At 49.5% G+C, this 19,175-nt stretch overlaps 1 protein-coding gene across 2 annotated transcripts in view; it reads left to right on the plus strand.

Moving 5' to 3' along the window:
- Nucleotides 1-19,175, plus strand: part of HYDIN (HYDIN axonemal central pair apparatus protein) — a 478,199-nt gene that overhangs the window by 397,534 nt on the left and 61,490 nt on the right. For both annotated transcript variants that reach the window (XM_063945857.1, XM_063945858.1), the window contains 8 exons: nt 11,185-11,345; nt 11,422-11,531; nt 11,742-11,952; nt 14,865-15,089; nt 15,958-16,096; nt 16,248-16,413; nt 16,886-17,033; nt 18,930-19,137. In XM_063945857.1, the coding sequence (XP_063801927.1) occupies nt 11,185-11,345; nt 11,422-11,531; nt 11,742-11,952; nt 14,865-15,089; nt 15,958-16,096; nt 16,248-16,413; nt 16,886-17,033; nt 18,930-19,137 (1,368 nt within the window). The remainder of the gene's footprint in view (nt 1-11,184; nt 11,346-11,421; nt 11,532-11,741; nt 11,953-14,864; nt 15,090-15,957; nt 16,097-16,247; nt 16,414-16,885; nt 17,034-18,929; nt 19,138-19,175) is intronic.

Here is a 19,175-nt window from a genome sequence, read left to right on the forward strand (position 1 = left end):
CTCTGTACAGCGTCTACTGACGTCTGTCAGCTCACTTCTCGTATTTCATCTTCGCTAGTTACGGCACGAAGAGCACTCTACCTGCGTACTTATCAAGCGGAGGCAGAGGTCAAACGAAGTATAGAGGCGTTGCCTTACGATGGCAAGAAGTTGTTTGGTCCAGAATTGGACGCATGGATTAAGGAGGCTACGGGAGGTAAGTCTGTGTTCTTACCAGTGCCTCCACCTGCGCCAAGAAGAAGGTACGCTGGACCTTTGTTCAAATCCTTTAGATCTCAGCCCTTTCGAGGACGTGGCAGAGGATCAGCCACGCCTGCTAGACGTGGTCGAGGACGTGGTTTCCATCAAACCAACACAACTCGCCAAGACGCTAAGGTTACCGACAAGCCAGTGGCATGACGGCCTACCAGCCCATCTCGGTTCTCCAACTGTGGGAGCACGCCTTCAGACGTTCCATGGGGCGTGGTTCCACACATCCGCGGAGGGCTGGATTCGCAATTTAGTGTTAAAAGGTTACAAAATAGAGTTCGACTGTCTGCCGCCTCTGCGGTTTTTCAAGACAGGCTTGCCTCTGTCGGACGACAAGAGGACAGTTTTGCAAATTGCCATTCAGTCCTTACTGGATTCGGCAGTGTTGATTCCGGTCCCTGTACACCAACAGGGTCAGGGTTATTATTCAAGTCTATTTGTGGTCCCGAAGCCGGATGGCTCAGTCAGACCAATATTGAACTTAAAGGGCCTCAATCAGTACGTAACTTACTACAGATTCAAAATGGAGTCTCTACGGTCGGTGATTGCGGGGTTAGAGACCAAGGAATTTATGATTGCGCTAGACCTCAAGGATGCGTACTTACACATTCCAATTTGGCAGCCTCATCAGAAATTCTTACGATTTGCAATACGCCAGAACCATTACCAGTTTCAGGCTCTGCCGTTTGGCCTGTCATCAGCGCCTCGGGTATTCACCAAAGTAATGTCTGTGATGATAGCTCACCTCAGATCCCTGGGAGTGACAATAGTTCCGTATTTAGACGATCTGCTCATCAAAGCTCCGTCTCCACAGATACTTACCCAACATGCGCTGCTAACTTACAATGTACTGGTTCACCACGGTTGGATTGTAAATTTCAAGAAATCACATCTGATTCCGTCTCAACGCCTTCAGTTCCTAGGTATGATTCTCGATACGGTCAATCAAAGGATTTACCTACCACAACAAAAAGTACAAATGCTACGCCATCTAGTACAATTAGTACTCAAACCACGCACAGTGTCGGTACACTTGTGCATTCGCCTGTTAGGCACAATGGTGGCAGCTTTCGAGGCGCTTCAGTTCGGAAGATTTCACTCTCGTCCATTTCAGCTGAACGTGCTTGCCCAGTGGTCGGGCTCGCATCTGCAGATTCACCACAGAGTGAGGTTGTCACCAATAGCAAGAGTTTCTCTGCTATGGTGGCTCAAGGAACACAATTTAACCGCAGGAAGACGGTTCGGAGTTTGCAATTGGATAATTCTAACTACGGACGCCAGTCTCAGAGGTTGGGGAGCGGTAATTCAAAATTGTCAGCTCCAGGGTCTCTGGGCGGATCACGAGAAATTGCTGTCTATAAATGTTCTAGAACTCCGCGCAATTTACAATGCGCTACGACAAGCAGTGCACATGATTCGCTCTCAGCCTGTCCAAGTGCAGTCAGACAATGCGACGGCGGTCGCATACATCAACAAACAAGGAGGAACGAGAAGCCGCATGGCAATGCGGGAAGTAGCTCGAATCCTCAATTGGGCGGAATGCCACCAGGTGATATTGCCGGCCGTGTTCATTCCGGGAGTGGACAACTGGGAAGCGGATTATCTCAGTCGTCGGGATTTTCACCCAGGCGAATGGTCATTAAATCCAGAAGTGTTTCACATGTTGGTTCAGCGATGGGGTTATCCTCAGGTGGACCTGATGGCATCTCGACACAATCATCAAACGCCCCAGTATGTGTCCAGAACAAGAGATCCAAAGGCAGTCGCGGTGGATGCTCTCACTGTCGCGTGGCCGTACAGTCTTGTGTATCTGTTTCCACCGTTTCCGTTGCTCCCTCTGGTGCTAAAACGGATCAAAAGAGAGTCGCTCACAGTCATACTAGTGGCGCCTCATTGGCCTCGGAGAGCTTGGTTCTCGGATCTTCGAGGATTACTCGCAGACGATCCGTGGCCGCTCCCGATACGTCCAGACCTGTTACAACAGGGTCCGTTTCTTTACCCCGATTTAGCGCGGCTGCGTTTGACGGGGTGGCTGTTGAGACCGCCCTCTTAAGAAGAGAGGGCATTCCAGATTCAGTTATACCAACCATGTTACGAGCTAGGAAGCCGGTTACGGCAGCTCATTATTACAGAATATGGCGTGCATATATAGGTTGGTGTGAGGTTCGGAAATTTCCGACATCAGCTTTCAAGGTATGCCGCCTTTTGTTGTTTCTACAAACAGGCTTAGATGGAGGATTGCGTTTATCTACACTAAAGGTGCAGGTATCTGCTTTGTCAATTTACTTTCAAAGACGATTGGCTCTATTGCCGTCTATACGCACTTTTCTCCAAGGTGTACTCAGGGTACAGCCTCCATTCATACCACCTACAGCGCCATGGGACTTGAATCTGGTTTTGGAGTTCTTACAGTCTTCATATTTTGAACCCTTACAACAAGTGGATATAAAGTTTCTCACTTGGAAAACAATTTTTCTCTTAGCCTTAGCTTCCGCAAGGCGTGTTTCGGATTTGGGTGCCTTGTCATGCAAGCCACCGTATTTGGTGTTTCATGATGACAGAGCGGAACTTCGGACGAATCCCGCCTTCTTACCAAAGGTAGTGTCATCTTTTCACATCAATCAACCAATAGTAGTTCCTGTGTTGACAGCACATTCTGGAACTCTGGATGTGGTTCGCGCATTACGCGTTTATGTATCCCGAACGTCTTCAGTTCGTAAGACGGATACGTTATTTGTTCTCTATGATGCTGCCAAGATGGGTTGGCCAGCATCTAAACAAACTTTATCCAGATGGATAAAACTGACCATACGCCAGGCTTACCTTCATGCTAGGTTACAACCGCCTACGTCAGTAACCGCTCATTCCACACGTTCTGTGGGAACTTCATGGGCAGCTGGTCGTGGGGCTTCTGCGACGCAGCTTTGCCGGGCGGCTACATGGTCTTCCGTGCACACGTTTGTGCGCTTTTACAAGTTTGATACTTTTGCGGCATCAGCATCTAGCTTTGGCCGCCTAGTTTTACAAGTGCCAAACAGCTCTCCCGCCCACGGGGGAAGCTTTGGTACGTCCCAAGAGTACTCCAGTGACCCCTAGTGGATGATAAAGAAAATAGGATTTTGGTACTTACCAGGTAAATCCTTTTCTTTGAATCCATAGGGGGCACTGGACGCCCACCCAGAGCAGTTTTACCTACTTGTGGTTAGTTCTGAGGATCTTATGGTAACACACTTTCACCGGCTGGTTCAAGTTACAAGTGCTGGTTAGGGTGTCAACTGTTAGTTGTCAGTAACGTTATGTGTTAACTTCGTTATTGTCAGTTATGTTATATGTAATACTCCATTATTAACCTCTCTTAATTCCTGTTCGGCTCAGTAAAAAACACTGAGTAAGTGCTCAGGGATATGGAGGGGTGGAGTGTTACTAATTTGAATATTCAGTGCTGTTTCCTGCGGAAGCCCGTCCATATCCCAAGAGTACTCCAGTGCCCCCTATGGATTCAAAGAAAAGGATTTACCTGGTAAGTACCAAAATCCTATTTTTCCTAACCCTAGCCGTCCTGGCTACATAGATTTTTAAGGCCCTGACTACATCCAGGGATTTGGAGTCCTCCAAGTCACCCGTAGCCACAGGCACCACAATAGGTTGGTTCATATGAAATGATGAAACCACCTTGGGCAAAACTTTAGGACGAGTACTCAACTCTGCTCTATCCATATGGAAAATCAGATAGGGGCTCTTGTGAGACAAGGCCGCCAATTCGGACAACCCCCTTGCAGATGCCAAGGCCAACAACATGACCACTTTCCAAGTGAGAAATTTTAATTCAACCGTCTGAAGCGGTTCAAACCAGTGAGAGTTTAGGAAACGTAACACCACGTTAAGGTCCCATGGTGCCACTGGGGGCACAAAAGAAGGCTGGATGTGCAGCACTTCCTTTACAAAAGTCTGGACTTCTGGGAGAGAAGCCAATTCTTTCTGAAAGAAAATAGATAGGGCCGAAATCTGTACCTTAATGGAGCCTAACTTCAGGCCCATATCCACTCCTGTCTGTAGAAAGTGGAGAAAACGACCCAGATGGAAATCTTCTGTAGGAGCATTCTTGGCTTCACACCAAGATACATACTTCCTCCAGATACGGTGATAATGTTTCGCCGTCACCTCCTTCCTAGCCTTTATCAGCGTAGGGATGACTTCTTCCGGAATACCTTTCCCAGCTAGGATTCGGTGTTCAACCGCCATGCCTTCAAACGTAACCGCGGTAAGTCTTGGAACACGCAGGGCCCCTGCTGCAACAGGTCCTACCTGAGAGGAAGAGGCCACGGATCTTCTGTGAGCATTTCCTGAAGATCTGAATACCAGGCCCTTTGAGGCCAATCTGGAACAATGAGTATTGTCTGCACTCTTTTTCGTCTTATGATTCTCAATATTTTTGAGATGAGAGGAAGAGGAGGGAACACATAGACGAACTGAAACACCCATGGTGTCACCAGGGCGTCCACCGCTACTGCCCGAGGGTCCCTTGACCTGGCACAATACCTCCGAAGCATCTTGTTGAGGCGTGACGCCATCATGTCTACTTGAGGAAGTCCCCAATGACTTGTTATCTCCGCAAAAACTTCTTGATGAAGTCCCCACTCTCCTGGATGGAGATCGTGTCTGCTGAGGAAGTCTGCTTCCCAGTTGTCCACTCCCAGAATGAAGACCGCCGACAGAGCGCTTACGTGATTTTCCGCCCCGCGAAGAATCCTGGTGGCTTCCTTCATTGCCACTCTGCTCCTTGTCCCGCCTTGGCAGTTTACATGAGCCACGGCTGTGACGTTGTCTGATTGAATCAGAACCGGTAGGTCGCAAAGAAGATTCTCCGCTTGTCGTAGGCCGTTGTATATGGCCCTCAATTCCAGTACGTTGATGTGTAGCCAAGCCTCCTGGCTTGACCATAGTCCCTGAAAATTCCTTCCTTGTGTGACTGCTCCGCATCCTCGGAGGCTCGCGTCCGTGGTTATCAGAACCCAGTCTTGAATGTCGAACCTGCGACCCTCTAGAAGGTGAGCACTCTGCAGCCACCACAGGAGAGACACCCTGGCCCTGGGGGACAGGCTTCTCTTCTGATGTATTTGTAGATGGGATCCGGACCACTTGTCCAGAAGGTCCCACTGAAATGTCCTTGCATGGAACCTGCCGAAGGGGATGGCCTCGTAGGCAGCCACCATTTTTCCCAGAACAAGAGTGCATTGATGAACAGACACTCTTTTTGGTTTTAGCAGGTCTCTGACCATGTTCTGGAGGTCCTGGGCTTTTTCCATTGGGAGAAAAACCCTCTTCTGTTCTGTGTCCAGAATGATGCCTAGGAATAATAAAGTCGTTGGAATCAATTGAGACTTTGGCAGATTTAGAATCCAACCGTGCTGTTGTAGCACTCTCAGGGAGAGCGACACGCTTTTCAGCAATTGATCTCTTGATCTCGCTTTTATCAGGAGATCGTCCAAGTACGGGATAATTGTGACTCCCTGCCTGCGCAGGAGCACCATCATCTCCGCCATTACCTTGGTGAAAATCCTCGGGGCCGTGGAAAGCCCAAACGGCAACCTCTGAAACTGGTAATGACAGTCCTGTACAGCGAATCTCAGGTACTCCTGATGAGGATATATGGGGACGTGAAGGTATGCATCCTTTATGTCTAGTGACACCATAAAATCCCCCCCTTCCAGGCTGGAGATCACTGCCCGGAGCAATTCCATCTTGAATTTGAACTTTTTCAAGTACAGGTTTAGGGATTTTAGATTTAAAATGGGTCTGATCGAGCCATCCGGTTTCGGGACCACGAACAGGGTTGAATAGTACCCTTTCCCCTGTTGGACTAAGGGAACCTTGATAATCACTTGCTGTTGACACAGCTTTTGAATTGCAGCTAACACTGTTTCCCTCTCTGGGGGAGCAGCTGGCAAGGCCGACTTGAAAAAATCGGCGAGGAGGCACCTCTTCGAATTCCAGTTTGTAGCCTTGGGACACAATTTCCAGCGCCCAAGGATTCACGTCTAACAGAACCCAGACCTGGCTGAAGAGTCGAAGACGTGCCCCCACCGGTGCGGACTCCCTCAGTGGAGCCCCAGCGTCATGCAGTGGATTTAGTGGAAGCCGGGGAGGACTTCTGCTCCTGGGAACTAGCCGTAGCAGGCGTTCTTTTCCCCCTACCCTTACCTCTGGCGAGGAAGGATGAGCCCCGACCTCTGCTGGACTTATGCGACCGAAAGGACTGCATCTGATATTGTGGAGTTTTCTTTTGCTGTGGGGGAACAAAAGGCAAAAAAGTAGATTTACCCTCGGTAGCTGTGGAAACCAGGTCCGCGAGACCTTCCCCAAATAAAACCTCACCCATGTAAGGCAAAACTTCCATATGTCTCTTTGAGTCGGCATCACCCGTCCATTGGCGGGTCCACAGGGCTCGCCTAGCAGAAATCGCCATGGCGTTGGCTCTCGAACCTAGCAGCCCCACGTCTCTCTGAGCGTCTCTCATATATAAGACTGCGTCTTTAATGTGACCTAAGGTCAATAAAATGGTATCCCTATCTAGGGTATCAATGTCAGCTGACAAGGTATCTGTCCAAGCTGCAACTGCACTACATACCCATGCCGACGCTATTGCCGGTCTGAGTAAAGCACCCGTATGTGTATAAATAGATTTTAAGGTAGTTTCCTGCCTGCGATCAGCAGGATCCTTGAGGGCTGCCATGTCTGGAGACGGTAGCGCCACCTTCTTGGACAAGCACGTTAAAGCCTTGTCCACCCTGGGCGAGGATTCCCATCGTACCCTGTCCCTTGCAGGAAAAGGATACGCCATAAGAATCCTCTTGGGAATCTGCAGTTTTTTGTCTGGATTTTCCCAAGCTTTTTCAAATAACTCGTTTAGCTCATGAGATGGGGGAAAGGTTACCTCCGGTTTCTTTTCCTTAAACATGCATACCCTCGTGTCAGGGACAGAGGGGTCATCTGTGATATGCAAAACATCTTTTATTGCAATAATCATATAATGAATACTTTTGCCCACCCTCGGGTGTAACCTTGCATCATCGTAGTCGACACTGGAATCAGAATCCGTGTCGGTATCAGTGTCTGCTATTTGGGATAGAGGACGTTTTTGGGACCCTGAAGGGCCCTGTGTGCTTTTTCCCTGGACTCTACTTTGTCCATCCTTTAATGTAATAAAGCCACATTTGCATTTAAAACATTCAACGTGTCCAACCAATCAGGTGTCGGCGTTGCCGACGGAGACACCACAATCATCTGCTCCACCTCCTCCTTAGATGAGCATTCCGCTTCAGACATGCTGACACACTCGTACCGACACCCCCACACACACAGGGATATATTAATATTGAGACAGTTCCCCAATAAGGCCCTTTGGAGAGACAGAGAGAGAGTATGCCAGCACACACCCAGCGCCAACTCACACTGGAAACAAAATTCCCAGATAAATAGCGCTTTTATATATAATTATATGTATATGGGGGGTAATTCCAAGTTGATCGCAGCAGGAATTTTTTTAGCAGTTGGGCAAAACCATGTGCACTGCAGGGGAGGCAGATATAACGTGCAGAGAGAGTTAGATTTGGGTGGGTTATTTTGTTTCTGTGTAGGGTAAATACTGGCTGCTTTATTTTTACACTGCAATTTAGATTGCAGATTGAACTCGCCACACCCAAATCTATCTCTCTCTCTGCACATGTTATATCTGCCTCCCCTGCAGTGCACATGGTTTTGCCCAACTGCTAACAAAGTTCCTGCTGCGATCAACTCAGAATTACCCCCATAATACACTCACTGCGCGTTACAAATGCCCACCCCCCCCCCTCTTTTCTGCCCTGTGTCACCGTGTTCAGCAGGGGAGAGTCCGGGGAGCCAGCTTCTCTGCAGTGCTCTGTGGAGAAAATGGTGCTGGTTAGTGCTGTGGGATCAAGTTCGCCCCTTCCCCCCCAGCGGCGGGCTTCGGTCCTGCTCAATTTTGTAATACTGACGGGGGATTTTAATATATACTGCCTCCGCAGCCTATATATGTACTAGCCAGTCCTAGAGGTGTAATATTGCTGCCCATGGCGCCCCCCCTGTGCCCTGCACCCATTCGTGCCTGCAGTGTGTGTTCTGTGTGGGAGCAATAGCGCGCAGCGTTACCTCAAAGAAGATCTGAAGTCTTCTGCCGCCTTTAAAGTCTTCTGTCTTCTTATACTCACCCGGCTTCTTTCTTCCGGCTCTGTGAGGAGGACGGCGGCGCGGCTCTGGGACGAACGGCGAGGGAAGACCTGCGTTCTGACTCCCTCTGGAGCTAATGGTGTCCAGTAGCCTAAGAAGCAGAGCCTATCACTTAAGTAGGTCTGCTTCTCTCTCCTCAGTCCCACGATGCAGGGAGCCTGTTGCCAGCAGTGCTCCCTGAAAATTAAAAACCAAACAAAATTCTTTTTTCAGAGAAACTCAGGAGAGCTCCCTGTAATGCACCCAGTCTCCTCTGGGCACAGTATCAAACTGAGGTCTGGAGGAGGGGCATAGAGGGAGGAGCCAGTGCACACCCATTCTAAAGTTTCTTTATAGTGCCCATGTCTCCTGCGGAGCCCGTCTATACCCCATGGTCCTTACGGAGTCCCCAGCATCCTCTAGGACGTAAGAGAAAAGTAGCTAGATGAATGTCAGTGTTTGGGGAGCGCTCAAGGATTAGTGCTGCTGTTAACCACAGATTTCTCTACAGATCAGTTCCTCAGAAGCTTTGAAGAGTGGAGATGGTTTTTTGGCCGGGCTCCTGGCGGCCAGCATACCGGCTCCGGAATTCCAACCGCCGGCATACCGACAACTGGGCGAGCGCAAATGAGCCCCTTGCGGGCATGCTGCAGGCATGGTGGCACACTATGTGCGCCATGCTATCTATTCTCTCTCCAGGGAGGTCGTGGACCCCCAAGAGGGAGAAATGCTGTCGGTATGCCGGCGGTCAGGATTCCGGCGCCGGTATGCTGGTCATCGGGAGCCCGGCTACCGGCAAACTGAAGACCACCCATGTCTGCAATAGACCCTCATACCAGAGCACACTCAAGAAACATCCATATCAGTCAAAAATTTTCAAAGTCTTCCACATATTTTTTTAAATGTAGTAATAGAACTTAAAATCATCTTACACTACACATAAACATATCCGTCTTGACTTTGTGGACCCGATGGTACAAAGTAAACTCGCCATCAATCCCAGCCGGGGGGAGCTCTTAAACAGCGTGTTTGCACCACTTTAGGTCAAAATGGTATCACCAACGCTTTTCGTCGTATGTGACTTTCTCAGGGGTGTTATAATGTGCGAAAAGAATCTTCTCTCGCTTTGGCAAGGAGCAACCCCTAATTGATCAATAATTAAAAAATGTTTTCAATTTCTCAAGCTTTGGTACCAATCTCAGTTTCCTCAATTGGGTAGTTCCTATCTCAATAGGGAATGTCAGTGCATGTGGTCCCAGTGCACGTCAAAGCAATGAATTCATTGAGAGAGCTGTCCCGGTACCCTTACGTACGCTCCAATAAAAGAGCTGTCCTAGTACCCATACCCTACTCTCCAATAGAAGAGCTGTCCCAGTACCTATAACCTACTCTCCAATAGAAGAGCTGTCCCAGTACCTATACCCTACTCTCCAATAGAAGAGCTGTCCCAGTACCTATACCCTACTCTCCAATAGAAGAGCTGTCCCGGTACCTATACCCTACTCTCCAATAGAAGAGCTGTCCCAGTACCTATACCCTACTCTCCAATAGAAGAGCTGTCCCGGTACCCATACCATACGCTCCAGTAGAAGAGCTGTCCAAGTACCCATACCGTACGCTCTAGTAGAGGAGTTGTCCCGGTACCTATACCATACGCTCCAATAGCAGGGTTGTCCCGGTACCCATACCATACGCTCCAATAGAAGAGCTGTCTCGGTACCCATACCGTGCGCTCCAATAAAGAGCTGTCCCAGTACCCATACCCTACTCTCCAATAGAAGAGCTGTCCCAGTACCCATACCATACGCTCCAGTAGAAGAGCTGTCCAAGTACCCATACCGTACGCTCTAGTAGAGGAGCTGTCCCGGTACCTATACCATACGCTCCAATAGCAGGGCTGTCCCGGTACCCATACCATACGCTCCAATAGAAGAGCTGTCTCGGTACCCATACTTTACGCTCCAATAGAAGAGCTGTCTCGGTACCCATACCGTACGCTCCAATAGAAGAGCTGTCCCAGTACCCATACCGTACGCTCCAATAGAAGAGCTGTCCCAGTACCCATACCGTACGCTCCAATAAAAGAGTTGTCCCGGTACCCATACACTACTCTCCAATAGAAGAGCTGTCCCGGTACCCATACCGTACTCTCCAGTAGAAGAGCTGTCCTGGTACCCATACCGTACACTCCAATAGAAGAACTGTCCCGGTACCCATACCGTACGCTCCAATAGAAGAATGTCCCGGTACTCATACCTTACGCTCCAATAGAAGAGCTGTCCCAGTGCCCATACCGTTTGCTCCAGTAGAAGAGCTGTCCTGGTACCCATACCTTACTCTCCAATAGAAGATCTGTCCCGGTGCCCATACCGTACGCTCCAATAGAAGAGCTGTCCTAGTACCCATACCGTACTCTCTCTAATAGAAGAGCTGTCCTGGTACCCATACCGTACGCTCCAATAGATGAAATTCCCGGTACCCATACCGTATGCTCCAATAGAAGAGCTGTTCCGGTACCCATACCATATGCTCCAATAGAAGAGCTGTCCCAGTACCCATACCGTACACTCCAATAGAAGAGCTGTCCCGGTACCCATACCGTACACTCCAATGGAAGAGCTGTCCCGGTACCCATAGTGCTGCTGTCTTTCAGGAGGAAGGTTACATGCAGTATAGTGATAAATAACTGTAATGGACTTTTGTCTATAGGTGATAGAGACTGACCCAGAGCCAGCCCACACAGTGCTCCATGATGGTATCTGGGAGGTGGATCTGCTGGTCACTGCTACTGTGGATTATGCCCGGTACAGTGCCACGTCTGAACAAGTACATTTTCGAGACACTCTTCTGTATCAGACACGTGTGTACAGGTGAGTGTGAGGAGAGGAGGAGTGAGTGGTGGAACGTTGTGTCCAGGAGCTTAGGTCTTCCCTTTTCCATCTGCAGGTTTCTCATGCAGAACACCGGCTCAGTCCAGCTGCAGTACTCCTGGCAGGTCCACATGGTGGGACAGAGCAAAGGTGGAGGCTTCTCCCCAGGACCGGACAACACTGATGGTAGGAGGAAGTCTGCATCACACTATATACAGATGTCACATTAATAAGCCCTGCACGGCCATACTGTAACTGAGGGCATTCACCTTACAATACCCCAGGGCAACACATCCTTACCTGATGGCTGGAGCAGGCCTCCATGTGGTGCAGTGGGCTCGAGTGACAGACCTGTGGACTGTGTTTGTGCTAACCTTGTGTACATGTCATCGACAGATCCCCTGGTCAGTGCACGCAGCCCCTCCATCCACAGCCGTCCCGCCAGTGTCTTGGAGAGCGTGTCATCGCTGCTGTCGCTGGGAGTGGAGGCGTTTCCTTTCTGCGTGCAGCCAAACACTGGTGTCATCCCAGGCCGGGAGAGCCAGGAATTCCTCATCAAGTTTTCCCCTGTAGAGGTGGGAGCGTATGACGGCCGTCTGGCCTGCAGGTGAGAGATATTCACAAAATCATGGGAGTGTCTGAAACCTGTCAGCCTGATGCCTCACAAACCGCTTCACCAAACATAGTTCTCCCTGTACATTAGATTAATTACTGATAAATAGTCCAGGTAGTCTGCAGAGCATCCCAATGTCTGACTGTGGGGAAATGTAATAGCTTGCGGCTGGCAGGCATCGGCAGTGATTTAAAAAAATCAGGTTTGTTTTGCCTTTTAAATAATTGTTGCTTTGACACATCGGACACACTCGCTAGAATCTCTCCTGCAAGTCACAGGCTCTTATATTTCCCCCTATATCTCTTCCCTGCATGATCTACTTCTCCTGGACCCATTTGTGGCGTTGCCGTGGGTTACGGAGATCCCTCAAAGTCACGTGTCATCCACATACTGCCACCCCCGATCCTACCCTGTGTGTATATCTACATACTGCCACCCCGGTCCTACCCCCATCTGTGTACAGCTAGATCCTGTGTAGCCTGCATACCCGGCCCTACCTCCGGTGCGCACACCTAGATCCTGCGTAGCCGGCCCTACCCCTGTTGTGTACACCTAGATCCTGCGTACCCGGCCCTACCCCAGTTGTGTACACCTGTAGCCTGCCATTCCCGGCCCTACCCCCGGTGTGTACACCTAGATCCTGCGTAGCCTGCCATACCCTGCCCTACCCCCAGTGTGTACACCCAGATCCTGCATAGCCTGCTATATCCGGCCCTACCCGTGGTGTGTGCACCTAGATCCTGCCATACCCGGCCCTATCCCCGGTGTATACACCTAGATCCTGTGTAGCCTGCCATACCTGGCCCTACCCCCGGTGTGTACACCTAGACCCGTAGCCCTACCCCTGGTGTGTACACCTAGATCCTGAGATGCCTGCCATCCACGGTGTGTACACCTAGATTCTGGGAAGCCTGCCATCCCCGGTGTATACACCTAGATCCAGTGTAGCCTGCCATACCTGGCCCTACCCCCGGTGTGTACACCTAGACCCGTAGCCCTACCCCTGGTGTGTACACCTAGATCCTGCGTAGCCTGCCATACTTGGCCCTACCCCTGGTGTGTACACCTAGATCCTGCGTAGCCGTCCACCCCTGGTCCTACCCCAATGTGTACACCTAGATTCTGAGAAACCTGCCACCCCTGGTATGTACACCTAGATCCTGAGAGGCCTGCCACCCCCCGGTGTATACCTCTAGATCCTGAGAAAAATGCCACCCCCGGTGTGTACACCTAGATCCTGAGATGCCTGCCATCCACGGTGTGTACACCTAGATTCTGGGAAGCCTGCCATCCCCGGTGTATACACCTAGATCCTGTGTAGCCTGCCATACCTGGCCCTACCCCCGGTGTGTACACCTAGACCCGTAGCCCTACCCCTGGTGTGTACACCTAGATCCTGCGTAGCCTGCCATACTTGGCCCTACCCCTGGTGTGTACACCTAGATCCTGCGTAGCCGTCCACCCCTGGTCCTTCCCCAATGTGTACACCTAGATTCTGAGAAACCTGCCACCCCCGGTGTGTACACCTAGATCCTGAGAGGCCTGCCACCCCCCGGTGTATACCTCTAGATCCTGAGAAACTTGCCACCCCCGGTGTGTACATCTAGATCCTGAGTTGCCTTCCACCCACTGGTGTGTACACCTAGATCCCGAGAAGTCTGCCACCCCCAGTGTGTACACTTAGATCCTGAGAAGCCTGCCACCCCCGGTGTGTACACCTAGATCCTAAGATGCCTGCCATCCCCGGTGTGTACACCTAGATTCTGGGAAGCCTGCCATCCCCGGTGTGTACACCTAGATCCTGCATAGCCATCCACCCCCGGTGTGTACACCTAGATCCTGAGAAGCCTTCCACCCCCGGTGTGTACACCTAGATCCTGAGAAGTCTTCCGCCCCAGGTGTGTATACCTAGATCCTGAGAAGCCTTCTGTCCCGGTGTGTACACCTAGATCCTGCGTAGCCATCCACCCCCGTCCTACCCCAGGTGTACACATAGATCCTGAGAAGACTGCCACCCCCGGTTCTACCCCAGTGTGTACACCGAGAATCTGCGTAGCCATCCACCCCCGGTCCATCCCCAGTGTGTACACATAGATCCTGAGAAGCTTGCAACCCCCTGTGTGTACACCTACATCATGAGAAGCCTTCCGCCCCCGGTGTGTACACCTAGATCCTGAGAAGCCTGTCACCCCTAGTGTGTACACCTAGATCCTGAGAAGCCTGTCACCCCTAGTGTGTACACCTAGATCCTGAGAAGCCTGCCACCCCCGGTGTGTACACCTAGATCCTGAGAAGCCTGACACCACCGGTGTGTACACCTAGATTCTGAGAAGCCTGCCACCCCTTGTGTGTACATCTAGATCCTGAGAAGCCTTCTTCCCCTGGTGTGTACACCTAGATCCTGAGAAGCCTTCCGTCCCCAGTGTGTACACCTAGATCCTGAGAAGACTGCCACCCCCCGGTGTGTACACCTAGATTCTGAGAAGCATGCCATCCCTGGTGTGTACACCTAGATCCTGAGAAGCATGCCACCCCCGGTGTGTACACCTAGATCCTAAGAAGACTTCTGCCCCCGGTGGATACACCTAGATCCTGAGAAGCCTGCCACCCCTGGTGTGTACACCTAGATCCTGAGAAGCCTTCCGCCCCCGATGGGTACACCTAGATTCTGAGAAGCATGCCACCCCTGGTGTGTACACCTATATCCTGCTAGCAGGGGAACAGTCTGTACATAGGCTTACCAGTTGTGGACGGAGGTGTGTTAGCGTTCTCTTCTCATACCATGGCATTCCAGCAGTAGCTGCAGTTTGTACATGTTCGATATTAATGAGGACAGTGGCAGATAATAAGGGCTTATTCTACGTGTTGGGGTAATTTGCCATATGATTTATTTCTCTGGCCTCTAGCATCCCCAATCTGCACCCTGATGAGCAGAAACTGTTTATCCCAGTGACTGGACGCAGTCTCCTGCCTTACTGCCACTTCCAGCTGGAGGATTCCGACTACATCACTAACGGAAGGCGCAACCCGGAGCTGCGTGGACCGCGCGGAGCCCCCTCAGGAACCACTTTGGATCCAAACACCCGGGTTGTTGAGTTTACTGCTGTGGGAATCAAGATTAAAGTCAGCAGGTTAGTGTAACCCAAAGAGACCTTTACTGGAGAAGATCCTAACGTATTTAGACAACTTACGCCTTATTCAAATATGGACGCACATCCGCTTTTTAGTAAGAACCAGAACTGCGTACTGATATGTACATACATAGTTTTCTGAGTATCGTTGTCTTGTGTCCCCTTACACCTGGAGATGCTAGTTGGGGTGGGCAGGTGTGGAGGTGGATACGCCTGTCCTGAGGTGTAACTCATGTGGGTGCTGGTGCACCAATGCTCAGTGATGATGAGGAGTATCTGGCTGATTCTGATTGGCTGTCAACTGCTTACGTCATTAGGTGTGGAGGTGGATACGCCTGTCCTAAGGTGTATCTAATGGGTGCTGGTGCGCCAATGCTCAGTGATGATGAGCAGTATCTGGATGATTCTGATTGGCTGTTTGCAGCTGATAGTACTTACGTCATTAGATGTTGAGGTGAATACGCTTGTCCTGAGGTGTGTCTCATGTGGGTGCTGGACGGCTGGTGCGCCAATGCTCAGTGATGATGAGGAATATCTGGCTGATTCTGATTGTCTGATAGTACCTACGTCATTAGCCGCTATGTTATATTAGTAAGTTGAGGGCATCTATTAATGACACCTTTTGCTTTCTAATGGATGATTAAACATATTGCATACAGTTACCTTCAGGCTGTGTGTATAAGGTGTTTGTGAAACATTCTGTGGTTGGACTTGGGTCCCATCCCCAAGATATCTCATTATGGACTGTATAGTCCACGGAACATCTGATATCCAAAATACTTCTGCTCCCAAGCTTTCAGCTATGGGAGACTCTGCCTGTATTACATGTCATCTTAAGTTATAAATGATTAGTTATACTGTTTTATAGGACCTTCGGTATCATTAATCCCACCGACAGTCCCTACTCCTTCCAGTGGACCTGTGAAGATCCCGCTAGTGTTCAGGGCTCACCGGCCTTCCGTTGTCTGAACGAGCGTGAGGAGATCCAGTCTAAGAAGAAGGTGGAGGTAGGTGCTATAGTAATGCCATATCCATACATATATGGCGTAGGGTCCATGGTCTGCTGTCAGTCACATTAGTGACGTAGGTCCTTATGGTAAGGAGAAGAAAGCTGCGTCTGTAAGGTGAATAATCCTCTGATCCCGGAAACCTTTCCAGATCACCTTTGAGTTCATCCCTCAAGTTCTGGATATCACGGAGTCTTTCTGGTCCTTCACAATCCCTGAGCAGAACATCTCTGTCCCTTTCCTGTTGGTTGGTAAAGCCCTTGAACCTTCTGTTTCCCTGGACAGATCCCACCTCAACTTCCGGTCTCTTCTGATAGGTAAGTGGTCTCTCACATTGCCTCTGTGTGTGCTGTATGTCACATTGTCCTGCAAACTACGAGGGAGATATACAGGGAGTATAGGGGTGGGGAGCTGGATTGCACACCCTAATTCTGTACATAATAAGAGGTGCTACCATGCTGAGACTTGTAGTGACACACAGATATTCAGAATTAGAATAAACTCCACCACCTGCCCTTCCTACCCTTACTATACAACATCATATCCTGTAATGGCCACCTTTATTAATGGAAGAGCGTATGTTATATAACACGTTATCACCAGTATGTGACTCTGGCACTGTAGTATAGATCCGTGACGTGTCCTGCACTCAGGTCAGTGTCTGTGCATGTAAATGAGTGTATGTTATATAACACGTGATCAGCAGAGCGTGGCCAGCACTGTAGTATAGATCCGTGACGTGTCCTGCACTCAGGTCAGCTACTGATTGTTACCTTATGTTGTGAACAGGCCAAGAAGCCCAGGAATCTGTCTTTCTAATAAATAACGAGAACAAATCTTTGAGTTTTGCCATCCGGGAGTGTTCTCGCTTTTCTGAGGGCCACATTCATAGTGTGACGGTAAATCCTATGGACGGAACAATCCCCCCTCTGGGCAGGTAAGGTGTATATATTTTGTATAGGGGCTTGTTGGGTTCTGTATATATGAAGGTCTTATGCTGTACCTCTGTGCCCCAGATTCTAATTCAGACATTATTTTACTACCAACGCACTAGTTTCTCTCCTACCGTACAGTCCCAGTGATACACATAACTATTACTATCTATACCCGGCTTCCAGCCACGCAGTAACCTGCGCTTTCATTTTGCACTTGATCTAGTTTCTGCGCTGGTGTTAGTGAGTCTTCTTGTAGAACTCTTCAGTTAGTAGAGATGCCGTTGTTTCATTTCTCTTCTCCATAATCCCTTTCTCTTGGAATGGCCCCGTGTCAGTGCAGATGTTTGTTCAGTGTCGTTCTCCAGTCCCACCACAGTCCTAAGGGGTAATCCTGCGAGGCTCAGGGTAAATGTCAGGACAACCCCAGGATATCAGCCAAGCGTCTCCTGTGAAAGGGGGCATGGAGTTATTACACCAAAATTTACTGGGCTCTCAAAATACTGGGGTTAATGGACTCTTCTACAGGTTCACTGTATTACCTTCCATCCGGACACTGCCCAAAGGCGGTTTTATTTCTCTCCAGTCCCTTTGGGCCCCCTAAGAGCCAGGTTTTCCAACCCCACCCACAAGACTCCATCCATAAGCAAGTCATTCATCATTTATTATAGACTAAGATCTGAGTAGTATTCTTGCCTCTTACCCCCATAGAGGACATCCATCATCCAGTCACTCACAGTATAACAGAAACACTATTTTCCATAGGAGCCATTCATATCTTGCTGCTGTTCAGTATTGCGTTAGTGGAACAGGCCATATGACCATGTGGTCCTCTCGCTACAGAGTACACGTGTGCCTCGCAGTCTACGGGGTTTGCAGGCCACTGCCCAGTGTGTCACTTGTTTGATGATTTTGGGAGATCCCCATCACCTGAACTGACAAACGGACAATCAAAGTAACACTTACTGTTAATTCCTCTGCCTAGAAACTCATTATGTTAGTGAAATAAGAACAATCCACTTTTTTTTTTTTTTTTTGTGTGTGTGGGTTTTTGGGATTCTGTCTTTACCAAATAAAACAGGACTACTTCCAGTGGTGCATTGGAGGAGGAAGTACCACCAACACGGAAATACCATCACAGAGTGGTACTTCTTCCATTGGTGGTGGTACCTCCTCCTCCAGTTGTACTTCTTCATCTGGTGGGTCTTTTTCCTCTAATGGGATTTCTTCCTTCAGTGGAACTACTTCCTCCTCCTATTGCACTTTTTCCTCTAATGGGATTTCTTCCCCCGGTGGTTCTTCTGTCTCTGGAGGCGGTACTTCCTCCTCCAATTGTACTTTCTCTGGTGGGATTTTTTTCCTCTGGTTTGTCTTTTTCCTTTAATGGGATTTCTTCCTCTGGTGGGACTTCTTCCTTTGGTGGAACTTCTTCCTGTAATGGGTCTTTTTCATCTAATGGAGTTTCTTCTGGTGGGACTTTGTTCTCTAGTTGAACTTTGTCCTCTAGTGGGACTTTTTCTTCCAATGGTACTTTCTCTTCTGGTGGGACTCTTCCACTGGTGGGACTACTTCCCAGGCCTTTCTACACCATTTCTGATTTGACCAACCCTAAATAGCGGTAAAGATTTATGTCCACGTGTAAAGCTGGACCTAACATACACAGTTTCCTACTATGCACCTGTGTGTAGATTTCTGTGATCACCATGGTCTATGGTGCAGATATCATGGTGTTCAGCAGCACTGTCCGATTGGGTACATATTCATTTGCTTGTGGCTATATTGTCTCAAGTATTGCCATTACTGCTTTCACATCTCTGGACACACTATCAACATTGCATTATAGTGAGTAACCCTGTCTGTCCTCTGCCACTGCACCAGTAACCACCTCTCTGCCCTCCCAGGATTCCCATCAGTGTTCACCTCAAGCCATCCATGATCGGAGAGGTAAATATTAACCTAATTTGTGACATCAAGACCAAGACGGAATCCTTACACCTGAACGTGAAAGCCGAAGGGCACTCTACCGAAGCATGCATTCAGTGCCAAGATAGCCTGGGCACAGTCACCACTCTGTCCACTCACCAACCCAATGAGATTGACCTAGGACAGGTGAGACATGCAATGAGAAGGCGCTTGAGCTTAGGACT

This window comes from Pseudophryne corroboree, chromosome 11 (assembly GCF_028390025.1).
Source record: "Pseudophryne corroboree isolate aPseCor3 chromosome 11, aPseCor3.hap2, whole genome shotgun sequence".
NCBI classification, from domain to species: Eukaryota; Metazoa; Chordata; class Amphibia; order Anura; family Myobatrachidae; genus Pseudophryne; species Pseudophryne corroboree.